General features: G+C 44.0%; 1 protein-coding gene across 1 annotated transcript in view; it reads right to left on the bottom strand.

Moving 5' to 3' along the window:
* Positions 1–15377, bottom strand: part of TOM1L1 (target of myb1 like 1 membrane trafficking protein) — a 59575-nt gene that overhangs the window by 18129 nt on the left and 26069 nt on the right. The window contains exons 4-7 of the mRNA XM_083490041.1: positions 13608–13757; positions 7539–7658; positions 6406–6507; positions 5327–5443 (exon numbers count right to left, since the gene is read on the bottom strand). Coding sequence (XP_083346167.1) covers positions 5327–5443; positions 6406–6507; positions 7539–7658; positions 13608–13757 — 489 coding nt within the window. The remainder of the gene's footprint in view (positions 1–5326; positions 5444–6405; positions 6508–7538; positions 7659–13607; positions 13758–15377) is intronic.

Here is a 15377-nt window from a genome sequence, read left to right as displayed (position 1 = left end):
ATTAATGTTGTTGTTGTTGTTTATTAAATTTGTAGACCGCCCTATACCTGCAAATCTCAGGGCGGTTCACAACCTAAATTATAATATAAAAAAACCACCACGTACACACCCATCTCTGACTTCCTAAGAGCAAAAAAACTCAATCTCTTTTGAGAAACAAGGCTGATTCTAAACTTATCCATGGGAATGGGCAGATTCCCAGCACCTCCCACAGATTTACAAAGTAGTGAAGTGTATTCTCAGAGTTTTAAATCCATAATATGTGACCTACTCATCGCAAAATATTGGAAGACACAGGAGCTACCCACACTGGAAGAATGGCAGATGAAAGTGATGGACTACATGGAATTGGCAGAAATGACTGGCAGAATTTGTGACCAGGGAGAAGAGTCGGTGGAGGAAGACTGGAAGAAATTTAAAGACTACCTGCAGAAGCACTGTAAAATTAAGGAATGTTAAAATGATGTTTGATTGAAAATAAGTGGTACTGGTAAAAAGATGTTTAAGAAAATGTAAATAGGGATTGATAAAGGATAAATGCTAGAGGGTAAGGATTTGCTGAATTTAATATCTGAACTGGAATACAAAATGGGAGGTGTGAGGAGGTCAAGAAACTAGTGAATGAAGTATAAGATATGAAAATATTAACCTATTTTCTATTTTGCTTTTTGGTTTTTTCCCCTTTTTTTCTTTTTTTCCTTCCCTTTTTTTGTTAACTGTTTTCTATTGTGTATTGTCTATGTGTTTTGTTCTTGTATTTTTTCACTTTTGTAGTTTAAATCTTGAAACTTTTTATTGTTTGTGAAACTTTAATAAATATTATTTTTTAAAAATTAAAATTCATAAGATGTGAGATCTTTAGACATCTCAGTTGTACACAGTTCATGTCTACAGTGTACAGGAGGAAAGGGGAAGCACCTTCAAATTAACTACCTGCCTCCTCGATATCGATGAGACGATAGACGAATTCTTTAAATAAATAAGTACAAAGGAAACTGAAAATAGCAGACAAAAATAAAAGAGGAAACAATGAGTTTGATTTAGCCTTTGTCAGACTTAGAGATCATCCATTGAAATGGATACTATTCAGGTTCCTCCTATTGATTCCAGTGGGTTCCCTCTGACTAAGACTGCATCCAACCCAATGATGTTATCTTTGGGCTCTTGAGACGGCATTTATGCCACACAGCTCTCCCACAGATCATTTCTTCAGGCTCATGTCTCACGTGGCTTTCTGGAGCAACCACCGTTTCTGTTATGAGTTGGCTTACCACAACCATTTTGTGTGGTGATTTAATTCCTCCAAATCTTCATGTGGCGAGAGAGATCCGGCATTTTACTACGAGAGCAAAACTCCTGCCCTCATACCACAAGTACCAGATCTTGCCACATGAGGGCACAGCAAAAGCCACACAAACGTGGAAAATCCATCCCATTAAAAAGTATCAAAAGGCATTGAAGGGAAACGGGATTCATGCTGTAAATCTGGATTCCCTACCATGGTTTTGTCGGTGAATGTCAATAGCCCAACCCGTGTGTGTGTGTGTGTGTGTGCGTGCATGCATGTGCGTATTAAGGTTTTCTCTTTTTTGTAAATATTTTTAATTTAATTTTAAAGAATATACAGTGGTGCCCCGCAAGACGAACGCCTCGCGAGACGAAAAACTCGCAAAACGAAAGGTTTTTTCGTTTTCGAGTTGCCTCGCAAGACGAATTTCCCTATGGGCTTGCTTCGCAAAACGAAGCTTGCGCCGCAAGCTCCGGGGACAGCGGGTCTTCCCCGCTGTCCCCGGACCTCTTTTGAAGCAAGGGGCGGTGGGGAGAAGCGATCTTCTCCCCGCAGCCCCAGGTCCGGGGACAGTGGGAAGCACTTCCCGCTGTCCCTGGACCTCTTTTGAAGCAAGGGGCTGTGGGGAGATCGCTTCTCCCCACCGCCCCTTGCTTCAAAAGAGGTCGGGGACAGCGGGAACCGCAGCGCTTCTTCCCCGCTGTCCCCGGACCTCTTTTGAAGCAAGGGGCGGTGCGGAGAAGCGATCTTCTCCCCGCAGCCCCAGGTCCGGGGACAGCGGGAAGCGCAGCGTGTCTTCCCCGCTGTCCCCAGACCTCTTTTGAAGCAAGGGGCGGCGGGGAGAAGCTATCTTCTCCCCGCAGCCCCTTGCTTCAAAAGAGGGGACCGAATGGCGCTTCCCCTCTGTCCCCGGACGGTCTCCATAGGAATGCATTGATTGATTTTCAATGCATTCCTATGGGAAACCGTGCTTCGCAAGACGAAAAACTCGCAAGAAGAAAAAACTTGCGGAACGAATTAATTTCGTCTTGCGAGGCACCACTGTAAACAGTTAACAAAGTCAATTAAGAAACCATATAAAGAGATTACTCTGAATCTCCCTTCCATCACCTCCATGGGTCCTAGTGACAATATTTACAACGGCATATCAATCAGTTATCCAAATTTTTTACCCATCTAAATTGTCCATAGTTCTTGTTGCTTTAGAAGCGCAGTTAAAATCCTGCTAATTTTTTCATCTCTTTACAATGGTCGCCTAAATAAATTATAATTTCTCCCCATTCTTTTTTTAAATTCTTGTCCTCTTGGTTTCTGAGCTTCCCAGTTAATTTTGCCATTTCAGCATAGTCCATCAACTTGGTAATATATGTCTTAGGTGTTTTGCTTGAGGGGGTGTTTTGGAGAAGTGTCTGTTTTTATTCTCTGAAATGGATATTTTGTATTGCCCAAAACAGTTCCTTAGATTTCCATACATGGCCAAATCTTTATGGGGCGCCGTGTTGTAAACGCTTAATAAAATAGGTAGGAAGGGCAGCTTTAAAAAGAAGCCAAGTCAGACAGTATTGGTGGAATCTAGTCTTATATTCAGTGATTTTGAGAGAACAGATTACTTTTTTAACATGTACTTGGCATTAGGAGAGAATAGTATGAAGGCTTGGTCTGTTTATGGAAATCCACATTATACTATCTAGAGCCACTGGGTTTGGCAAAAACATTTTCCCATTACTGAAGTGCTCAAAGAAAAGGCCTTGGACGGGACTTTCTCTTGACAAGGAAACATATTATTAGGGAAATCCCCCTTTTTCCCTTCCTTTTCCAAGACTACCTCCCAGAAGTTCACTTTTTTAAAAAAAATGTTTTTATTAAGGATTAGGTTGGGTTACAAAACAGAAATCAGTTCTGCAGGAAATCTCCAAAATAATTTGTTTACAGTTAAAACCACTTCAAGGAGTGTGGTTTTCTTCATTATTGATTCCATCTGTGGTAGACGGGTGCAAAAGGAGTCTGGGTATACAACTATTAACCCAAAAGTTTGTTTTAAAATGGGCATGTAATTTGCTTTTTAAAAAAAAAAGTTTGTGATTCGTTTGTTTTAAAATGGGTTTGTGCTTTGTTTTTAAACCTGATTACCCATTTCAATTCTGAGAGAATGAGAGAAATAATTCTCTGATGCTGGGATCTCTTCGGTTCTTCTAAACCAGGCATGCCCAAAGTCCAGCCCGCTGGTCGATTTAATCTGGCCCCTGTGGCAGTTCAACAACTTCAATCCTAAAAAAACCTCAACAACTTTGGGGGGGAAATCCCAAAAACCTCAATAACTCCAATTCTTAAAAAAAAAGGTCAACAACTGTGGTCGGCCCTCACGCGTGTTCACTTCATCAAATCTGGCCCTCTTTGATAAAAGTTTGGACACCCCTGTTTTAAACCTTTTCTTCTTCTCTTTTTACATTTTAGAACTGGCACAGATTAAGGGGAACAGGAATGGGCCAAGGGGCTGCAGACACTGCCATCTTAATTTCCCTAGAATATATCTGGACCCCATTATAGAACTCTGGGGAAATCAAGATGGTAGCTGCAGTTACTTTGACTGGGGGTTTTCTCACAGTCCTAGGCTGGCTGCCCCTGCCTGTCTGCACAGCTGCCCATGGTGGCAGCACCCAGTTTCCCACCCCCAGTATACTTGTTGGGGGAAAGGGGCATCAGGTGGAACTGGACAGGAACACTAGACACTGGTGCTGGGTCCCGCTCCTTGATAATCCAGAGTGCAAATTAATGCCTTGAGATTCCACATATTCCATCACCTTTGCTTTTCATTAACTACTGTTTAAACTGCTATAGCAAGGGTGTCTCTGGAGCTTAAACTGAGGCTCATACAACAAAAAATGATATTTAGAATACACTGGACCCCATTACATTTGTTTTTTAAAAAGGGCTAGCTAAGGTATTGAACAGGACGCGGGTGGCACTGTGGGTTAAACCACAGAGCATAGGACTTGCCGATCAGAAGGTTAGTGGTTCGAATCCTCGCAATGGGGTGAGCTCCCATTGCTCGTTCCCTGCTCCTGCCAACCTAGCAGTTCGAAAGCATGTCAAAGTGCAAGTAGATAAATAGGTACCGCTCCAGCGGGAAGGTAAACGGCGTTTCTGTGTGCTGCTCTGGTTTGCCAGAAGCGGCTTAGTCATGCTGGCCACATGACCCGGAAGCTGTACGCCGGCTCCCTCGGCCAATAAAGCGAGATGAGCGCTGCAACCCCAAAGTCGGCCACGACTGGACCTAATGGTCAGGGGTCCCTTTACCCTTTAAGGTACAGTGATACCTCGGGTTACATACACTTCAGGTTACATACGCTTCAGGTTACAGACACCACTAACCCAGAAATATTACCTCAGGTTAAGAACTTTGCTTCAGGATGAGTACAGAAATCGTGCTCCGGTGGCGCGGCGGCAGCAGGAGGCCCCATTAGCTAAAGTGGTGCTTCAGGTTAAGAACAGTTTCAGGTTAAGAACGGACCTCTGGAACGAATTAAATACTTAACCTGAGGTACCACTGTATCTAACTGTCGGAGATGCAATGGGATAATGCTCCTCTAAAACATGTGTTTTTCCATTGTGCTATATTGAAAGATTTTTGGCAAAAGGTAACTGAAACCATCAACAGAATGGTGTGGAACAACCTTACATTTACAGAGCAAAATATCCTCTTGAATTATATACCCAGAACATGGAACCTTACAAAAGTACAATGCAAGTGGATTCTCAATGCCCTTATCACAGCAAAAAGACTGATACTGATGAATTGCAAAAATAAAACCGCTGCTCCCTTCTATGACTGTATTGAAGACTTAGACAGACTTGCAAGATATGAACAACTTGCATATAAACACAGACTTTCCATGGACAAATTCAATTATATTTGGAATCCATTCCTACAAATACTGTAATAGGTTAAGATCTGGTGAAGTACAATAACAATCTTGTAATACACCCACACACACCTTTGCTTTTCATTAACTATCCCAGCAAAAGGGCATACAGTACCTGGAGAAGCTCCATATCATCTGGATTTTCTGATCCAGGGACGTTTTCCTTCAGGATGGCTGACATGACCCTCACGTTCATCTTTACCATATCCAGTTCGCTGTACAGCTTTCCAATCTGTTCAGGACCATAACGCAGCAAAATACAAGGCAAAAATTATTTTGCATGTCATGGTTTGGGCTCTGAAAGTCCTGCCAGCTTTGCAGCGTGAGACATATCTATTGCAGGGCTGGTTTACCATGCCAGATGCATAGGGAATAAATAATAAAATTATTACTATTATTATTATATCTGGTTGTAAGTTTCTTAGGGCCTTTGGCTACCCCTATTAGAAAATTCAATGCTGAACTAAGGTTGCAATCCTAAATGCACGCATCAGGGATTAAGTGCCACACAAATTCTCTATGAGAATGCATAAACATTGCATACCGCCCAACATTTCCCTGGTGAAAATAGGAACTTCCTATTCCATAATAATAGTAATAATTTTACTATTTATACCCCACCCATCTGACTGGGTTGCTCCAGCCACTCTGGGCAGCAGTTCGAAAGCACACCAGTGCAAGTAGATAAATAGGTACCGCTCTGGCGGGAAGGTAAATGGCATTTCCGTGCACTGCTCTGGTTCGCCAGAAGTGGCTTAGTCATGCTGGTCACATGACCTGGAAAAACTGTCTGCAGACAAAGCCGGCTCCCTCGGCCTGTAAAGCGAGATGAGCGCCACAACCCCAGAGTCATCTGCGACTGGACTTAACTGTCAGGGGTCCTTTACCTTTACCCTTTTACCCTCTTATAGAATGCAATTCCGCCTGGTGCCTGCCCTATACTCCTTTCGGTGCCAGATAAAAGTATTTTTTACACTGTTTTCCTTGCTGCCGTTAATATATTTATGTAGTTTTTTATTGTTCTGCCATCACATTTTCGGTGGGTTATTGTTCTAAGCTATCCAGACAAACACTGTTATTGGACAACATGCAGCTAAGTAAATAAAAGATTTAGAAGCTCCACTGTCAAGCCAGTGGGTTATGACAACGAACTCTTTGAGTTGCAAAATATTAAAAAGAATAGTGGCGCTTTACCTGTTCAGGAATCAGTGTTATGACTGCAGATGGGGGGAGGGATCCTAAAATGCCCCTCCTGGGACTACCGTATGATGCTTTTGTGGAGACCGGAGGCAAAGGCTGTGGATACACAATGCAATAAGATATTAAGGGGTTGTTGTTTGGAGAACCATAAACCCGTTATATTGTTTCATACCCTCCAATGAAAACAGGGATGCCCTATTTAACAACAGCAAGAATTCTTATTACTACTCCTCCTATTTTATTAGGCTGGGCTGCTGGGCTGCTGCCTGAGCGGCTTCCAACATATATAAAAACATAACGAAACATTAAACATAAAAAAAACTTCCATATATATGGGGTTGCCTTGGCTCAGGGGCACGCATAACTCCATACTCTACAATACTTAAAATGAGAAATTAGTACTACACTTGGCAAATAAATATTATTCTGCATTCTATTCTGTGCCTAAATTAATCAGGTGAAACTGTGAGGTTATTTCCCAGTCACCATGAAGCCTGGATAACAACAACAACAACAACAACAACTTTTATTTATACCCCACCCTCCCCAGCCAAGACTCAGGGCAGCTAACAACCAATAATAAAAACAAGTTGATTGAAATACAACTTAAAAAACAAGATTGAGCTACAACATTAAAACATTAAAATGCAGTCTCATTTTAAAGTCAAAGGCTCCTTACTTTCTTTTTTTAAGTCCATAATTTGCTTTATAACCAATTTTACACTCTTCCCTCCTTCCTTCCCCACCTTCCAAATATGCCTTGTGCTTTGCCTGCACGTGTCGAGATTTGTTTTTATTTTGGCGGAAATTTACAAAGCCCGGAAGGCAATCCGGATGCCTACATTTGCATTAACCCACAGAGATGAAACTGGGATTCTGGATCTCGTGGGCAGTTTTAAGCACCTCAACCTCGACATTTCCTGTTTCAAAAAAACAATTCCTCCCACTCTCGGATTTTTAAATGCTCCAAGGCAGAAACGAATGACTGGTTTCCTAAGCATGGAAATCACTCTGTCAAATGTGCATTATTGTTTTTTAATTAACCGGCTCGACTCTGCCACACATGCAGATTTTGCAAGGATAATATCCTGTTTCCAATCGGAGAAGTGCCACAAGAGCATTCCTACCTTCTTGCTCCCATTGTTGCTTCCCAAGGATGGAAACTCGACTCCTTTCTTAAGCAGCTCCAAGTACACCTCCTTGACATCGCTGATATCCACAGCTCCTTGAAATCCTCGGGCCCAAGTCTTTTTTAAAAGGAAAGAGAAAAGCTGCTGAAACAGAATTAAGGTTTCCACACATACACACATACCCCCACAACTGCCAATACAGTGGTAAAGGTAAAGGGACCCCTGACCATTAGGTCCAGTCATGACCGACTCTGGGGTTGCGACGTTCATCTCATTTATTGGCCGAGGGAGCCAGCGTACAGCTTCCAGGTCATGTAGCCAGCATGACTAAGCCGCTACTGGCAAACCAGAGCAGCGCACGGAAACACCGTTTACCTTCCCGCCAGAGCGGTCCCTATTTATCTGCTTGCACTTTGATGTGCTTTCGAACTGCTAGGCTGGCAGGAGCTGGGACCGAGCAACGGGAGCTCACCCCGTCGCGGGGATTCGAACCACCAACCTTCTGATCGGCAAGTTCTAGGCTCTGTGGTTTAACCCACAGTGCCACCCGCGTCCCCAAGTACTTAATTCATTCCGGAGGTCCGTTCTTAACCTGAAACTGTTCTTAACCTGAAGCACCACTTTAGCTAATGGGGCCTCCTCCTGCCGCCGCGCCGCCGGAGCACGATTTCTGTTCTCATCCTAAAGCAAAGTTCTTAACACGAGGTAATATTTCTGGGTTAGCGGAGTTTGTAACCTGAAGCGTATGTAACCTGGAGTGTATGTAACCCGAAGTACCACTGTACCACCTTGGATCCCCAACGCCTTGGTACTTGGACGCTTTGGCTCCCGAACACTGCAAACCTGGAAATGAGTGTTCCAGTTTGCAAATGTTCTTTGGAACCCAAACACCTGATGTGGGTTCTGCAGCTTCCAATTGGCTGCAGGTCCTTCCTGCAGCCAATCAGAAGCCGCGCTTTGGTTTGCAAACCTTTTGGAAGTCGATTGGACTTCCGGAACGGGCTCCGTTCGACTTCCAAGGTGCAACTGTATTTACAAAAAGCATATTTTGGTCCATATTTCGCCAAGGTCTGTAACATACCCAGTGAAACAGATATGATTGGCCAAAGGTTCGACACAGTTTCTCTTTCACAGAATGGGGATAAGAGAAAAACAATTGCAGTGGGGTTTCCCTCCCCCTTTAAAAAAGTTTTATAGTTGCATTCTTGAATACGGCTGTGAAGCAATTTGGGAGCCAATTCTGCACAAAATGTGATTTGGAACCGGGGTGGATAAAAATCAATGATTTTTTAAAAATCAGATTTTTAAATTTAAATTGGGGTTTTTTAAAATTTAAATTGGATTTTTAAAATAAAATGCTTTTGGAGGAAAAATCTTTTGAAAGGTAGTTTTCTATTTAAGTTACATTATAGTCCAAAGGCTATATTTCATCAGGAAATAAGGATTTGTTTTAAGTTTTTCATGTGTGCTAAAACTCAGTCTAAGGTGTGTGGTTTTTTTCCCCCCCCAAAAAAATTAACCACATCAGTTAACAAACATGAATGCATATGCTATAATTTTATTGTTTTAGTTAAATAAATAGTTTAAAATGTTATTAAGGACATGTTTATTTTTCTCCTTCCAATAAAGTACAGCAGAAAGGTTGTCCAACTATAAACAGTTAACTTATTAAACCTCGCCTTAATTTCATAATTTTCTGTCTATGTACAGTGGTACCTTGGGTTACATACGCTTCAGGTTACATACGCTTCAGGTTACAGACTCCGCTGACCCAGAAATAGTATCTCGGGTTAAGAACTTTGCTTCAGGCTGAGAACAGAAATCGCGCAGCAGCAGCGGGAGGCCCCATTAGCTAAAGTGGTGCTTCAGGTTAAAAACAGTTTCAGGTTAAGAACAGACCTCTAAAACGATTTAAGTATGTAACCAGAGGTACCACTGTATTTCTAATAGTATAACCAAATCAGTCATTTTGGATAGAACTGTAAAAACTACTCTGAAAATTTATTTTTCCAAAAATGAAACCTTCATCTTGTCCTAAATATGAAGATTATACCAGCAAGAATAAGCCTTTCTGTCAAAAAAAGAGATTTAAATCAAGTCTTGTTGACTAGTGATTTAAATTAAAAGGTAAAGGTAAAGGTACCCCTGCCCGTACGGGCCAGTCGTGTCCGACTCTGGGGTTGCGTGCTCATCTCGCTCTAGAGGCCGTGAGCCGGCACCGTCCAAAGACACTTCCGGGTCACGTGGCCAGCGTGACGAAGCTGCAGCTGGCGAGCCAGCACCAGCGCAGCACACAGAACGCTGTTTACCTTCCCACTATAAAGCGGTCCCTATTTATCTACTTGCACTTAAGGGTCCTTTCGAACTGCTAGGTGGGCAGGAGCTGGGACCGAACGATGGGAGCTCACCCCGCCGCGGGGATTCGAACCGCCGACCATACGATCGGCAAGTCCTAGGCACTGAGGTTTTACCCACAGTGCTACCCGATCCCCCAGTGATTTAAATTGAATTGATTTAAATCAAATCCACCCTGTTTGAAACCTGATGAAATAAATAGTTTCAACGTTGGCAAATGCAATGGTAGGAATACACAGTCAGAGATGCATCGCACAGCGACCCTACAAAGAAGAAAATGCTGTCATTTCTTTCAGCTCTCTCTCTCCCCCCCCCCATATCACAACCTGCTCCCATCCATTCACAGGTGCTGTCTCAACTCATCCCATTCTCAGTGTTTTTCAAAAGGCGACACAACGCATTAAAGCGCAACTCTGCTACTCTGCAACTCTCATATCTCTTCCTCATTCCTCATTCGCCTGTCTAGTTTGACAGGATCTCAGGCGGGTTTGACTTTGGGTAGGTGGATGGCAGGCCAAGAAACCGTAGCAGCTAGGGGAGGGTGGAAACTAAAGAGTGTGTGTCTCTCAGGTCTTGTTTGAACAAAGCAGGGCTCTCCTTCATGGAGAGCACGTGTTGCGGTGGGGACAACCATGACATCCACTGTTGCTGGGCAGGTTTAGTATGAATGGCCACAAATTTGATAGGGCACCTCCAATTGTTGCTAGGGAGAATCTAATGTTGCAAAATTGTTTGATTGATGGGGTTGCTATTTATTTCCTGTGCGCAGTGTTGAGCTTCCGCTTTTCGCCACGCACATCGGATCACCCGCCCTCCCTCCCTATATTTAGGGTCTGTTCGTGCTGACCTTGCTATGCCTGTCATGGGGACGTCTGCTTTGGAACAGGGGCCTGGTAGGAATTTTTACCATTTGGCTGATTGGCTGGTGCCATTTGGGTGTTTGTTTGTTTTTTGCCTTGTTGTTTAGTCGTGTTCAACTCTTCGTGACCCCATGGACCAGAGCACGCCAGGCGCTCCTGTCTTCCACTGCCTCCCGCAGTTTGGTCAAACTCCTGCTGGTAGCTTCACTATCCAACCATCTCGTCCTCTGTTGTCCCCTTCTCCTTGTGCCCTCCATCTTTCCCAACATCAGGATCTTTTCTAGGCAGTCTTCTCTTCTCATGAGGCGGCCAAAGTATTGGAGCCTCAGCTTCAGGATCTGTTCTTCCAGTGAGCACTCAGGACTGATTTTCTTAAGAATGGAGAGGTTTGATCTTCTTGCAGTCCATGGGACTCTCAAGAGTCTCCTCCAGCACCATAATTCAAAAGCATCAATTCTTCGGCGATCAGCCTTTTTTGCCTACTTTGTAGCAAATGGTCACAACTTGTAAGGTTGTGGTTGGTAAAGGTAAAGGGACCCCTGACCATTAAGTCCAGTCGTGGCCAACTATGGGGTTGCGGCGCTCATCTCGCTTTATTGGCCGAGGGAGCCAGCTTACAGCTTCCGGGTCATGTGGCCAGCATGACTAAGCCGCTTCTGGCGAACCAGAGCAGCGCACGGAAACACATTTACCTTCCCGACGGAGCGGTACCTATTTATCTACTTGCACTTTGAGTGCTTTCGAACTGCTAGGTTGGCAGGAGCAGGGACCAAGCAACAGGAGCTCACCCCGTCGCGGGGATTCAAACCACCAACCTTCTTATCGGCAAGTCCTAGGCTCTGTGGTTTAACCCACAGCGCCACCCGCGCCCCTAAGGTTGCAGTTAGGCATCAGTTAATTTTGGTTCGTGGAGGAGATGTGGTTGGATGTCTGCCTCTCCAATGCTACTGCTGCAAGGGTATTCTGGTAAAGGAATCCAGGGGTTCGCCATGCTCTTGTCCGAACCCCTGGGAAGAGGCTAGGGCCATGCAAGACCCCTGGGAGCATTTGGGGAGAGGTGAGCGCCTGGCACCCAGCTCTATTCTTTCCCCCAAAATGTTTGCCCTTACTGACTTCCGCAGGCTTGCGGTTGTCAGTTCTGTTCCTACCTCTAGGTGGGAACAGATAGTCGCTAACCAATGACTAAGCAACCACTCACATACTGCAATTCAATAACGTTGTGTCCAGAATTATGCCAAAAACCCAAACAAAAATGTTGTGTGAACTGTGTCGTTATTTGGGGGTGTCCAGGGTGGCCTCGACACACAAGAGGTTGCTCCCTTACACAATTCATTCCAAAATAACAGTTGCTTACTGAATAAGGCATTATTGTTGACTATATTCGATCACCCATGGATCACCCGCCAGAACTAATAACCTCGCTATTGTTTAGAAGGTGGCTCATTTTGAGACAAAAGCAGAGGTCTCCGATTTCCCCAAGGATGGCTGAGCTTCTTTCGAACCTCTCCTTGTGTCTACAGACCAAGTGATGGCATTGTGTGGGAAACGCCTGCAAAGAGCGCAATATACCTCAAGGACCGCTGCTTTCCATATGAACCTGCCCGGACCCTGAGATCGAGAGGTCCAGAGGGCAGCAACATGAGAACGGAGCCTTCTCTGCAGTGGCTCCCCATCTGTGGAATGCTCTCCCCAGGGACGTTCGCCTGGCACCTTCATTATACAGTGGTGCCTTGGTTTTCAAACGCCTTGGTACCCAAACAACTTGGAACCCAAACACTGCAAACCCGGAGGTAAGTGCTCCCGTTTGCGAACTGTTTTCGGAAGCCAAACATGCTCCGTTTTGAGTGTTATGCTTCTGTTTTGAGTGCCACACTTCCATTTTGAGTGTTACGCTGAGGTCTGTCTGTTTTTGCTATTTATTTTGTGTTTTTGCGGCTCTTTTTCTGTTTGTTTTTGTGACTGTGTGGAACCTAGTTCAGCTACTGATTGATTCTTGATTGATTGTGTGACTGCAGTACGTTGTTTATTGCTTTCATTTTATGGATTTATGGTCTTGTTAGATAGTAAAATTCACGTTAAATTGCTGCTTCAGGCATTGTTTTTAAAAGTCTGGCATGGATTAATCCGTTCTGCATTACTTTCTATGGGAAAGCGTGCCTTGGTTTTGGAACGCTTTGGTTTTGGAATGGACTTCCGGAATGGATTAAGTTTGAGAACCAAGGTACCACTGTATTGAATTTGAAGTTAGTGTTTTAAGTTTTCAAAATTGAATAAAACTCATTATAAAAAAAGGAAAAGAAAAAAAAATTCTTTTGTGAATGATGCAACCAAACAAGAAATCCCTGGGAGAGAATCCAGGCTTGCAGCCCCTGCTACACAATGCAAACAGGTTTGAAGCTGATCAAGTCGAGGGCAGAAACGAGTTCACCGGTTTGTGATTTCAAGCTAACTGGTGGTGTAAACAAACTCTCGCTTTCCCACCCACCCACAGCAAAGACACTCAACTTTTTGTTGGTTGACTGGCAGAATGGCCATTCTTTTGTTTGCTTTTTTAATAGAGACACTGAGAACAGAGCTAACACTATGCAAAAGCCCTCCTTTTTCTCAATAGAAGCAGCCAAGGAACCTGACAGGACAACAAAGGAATGGCTTAAAAGCAAGGCCGATAGCCAGCTATCTTCTTGCCCAACTTTCTCTTACTCTCCCTATAGCTTTGCTGCTTTCCAACCATGGCTTAAGATAAAAAGGAAGGCGAACTAGCAGAGACTTCGCTTCACAGTACAGCTCTCATGAACCATTTACTACCCTGGCAACACTGGAAAAATGGGAAAGATAGAAAAGAAGCACTTACCATGATAAAGGTCAGGATTTTCTCCTGCATATCAACAGGGAGGTTGAACCTTGGATTCAGCAGCTTCACGAGTCTGTCTTTGCAGAAATCCCTTCTCACAACCAGAGCCTGGAAACTTGGGCCACAGTTCTGCATGCACATGTCAAGGAGCTGCAGAGAGAAAGAGAGAGAGATTCTCCCCATCAGGACCATTACTGCAAAGCGCTCTACGTGAGGCTACCTTTGAAGGTGACCCGGAAACTACAACTAATCCAGAAAGCGGCAGCTAGACTGGTGTCAGTGAGTGGCCACCGAGACCATATAACACCTGTCCTGAAAGACCTACATTGGCTCCCAGTATGTTTCCGAGCACAATTCAAAGTGTTGGTGCTGGCCTTTAAAGCCCTAAACGGCCTCGGCCCAGTATACCTGAAGGAGCGTCTCCACCCCACATCATTCAGCCCGGAAGCTGAGGTCCAGCTCTGAGGGCCTCCTGGCAGTTCCCTCACTGCGAGTAGTGAGGCTACAGGGAACCAGGCAGAGGGCCTTCTTGGTAGTGGCGCCTGCCCTGTGGAACGCCCTCCCATCAGATGTCAAGGACATAAAAAACTATCTGACTTTTAGAAGACATCTGAAGGCAGCCCTGTTTAGGGAAGTTTTTAATGTTTGATGATTTATCGTTTTTAAATAATTATTATTAATTTTCTGTTGGGAGCCGTCCAGAGTGGCTGGGGAAACCCATCCAGATGGGCGGGATATAAATAATATATTATTGTTGTTGTTGTTGTTGTTGTTGTTGTTGTTGTTGTTGTTGTTGTTGCTGTTGTTGTTACACATCAGGCCTCTGAGCACTCTCCTCCTGGTCCCGTCTGTACCACACATTTAAAGCTGTTTCACACCACTTTCAATGGTAATGACTCTCCCCAAAGACTCATAGGAGCTGTCCTTTCGTTAAGGGTGCTGTGAAAGCAGACACCCTAGTCCTGTCACATACTTACAGTACCCAGGGTGCTTTAACAGCCAATCCCTTTTCCCAGGGAATTCTGGGAATTGTAGTTTTGTGAGGGCAGCATTCGCAATTTGCCAGGTGCCAGGCGCATTTTGCACCTGGCTATCAGCCACTTGTGACCAAGTGAAGATGCCTAGGCACCAGCATGGCGTCTGATGTCCCTACCACCTGGAGGTGCACGCCTGTGGATCCCTGGATTTTGTCTGTTTTCACAAACTAGCAACACCTCCTGTTCTCCATTTTGGCTTTATTTCTGTTAAATAGATCATGACACAGATGTAATATGTCTTGTGTTGCTGTTCATCCGAGCTTGTATTTATATAATTTTAAGACCTGCTAAGGGACAAATGATTGTTATTATGTCCTCATATGCAAAACCACGGAGGGTTTTTACATATGCGAATTCAAAGAGGCTGCACTTCCTTTTTCCAAGGACTGTATTTTATCAGAATGAATTTCAGGAACTAAAAAAGGGTGCAGCAGAATGGGAAAAACGACAAGACCACGGAAAATGGGATGGGAAGTCTACCCCAAAAAGAAAAAAGAAGTAATTACGTTTTTATTGTGTATGTTAAAAATGTTGAAATTTAATAAAATATAATGGGGGGGGGGAATAATTTCAGGAACCAAAAATCCGTATTGAAAAATACAACTTTTGAGCCATCTGGCCCCAAAATGGCAACTAGGCATTCCGTTTTGGCGACTGTAACCCTGGTTTAAGGAGCCATTTGGCGCCTAGCTTATACATCTGAGTTTCTAACACTGTGTGAGGGGAATAGGGG

Source organism: Podarcis liolepis (assembly GCF_965112155.1).
Source record: "Podarcis liolepis genome assembly, chromosome: 2".
NCBI lineage: Eukaryota > Metazoa > Chordata > Lepidosauria > Squamata > Lacertidae > Podarcis > Podarcis liolepis.
The sequence above is the reverse complement of the archived record's forward strand: the minus strand, read 5'-3'. Positions and strand labels throughout refer to the sequence as shown.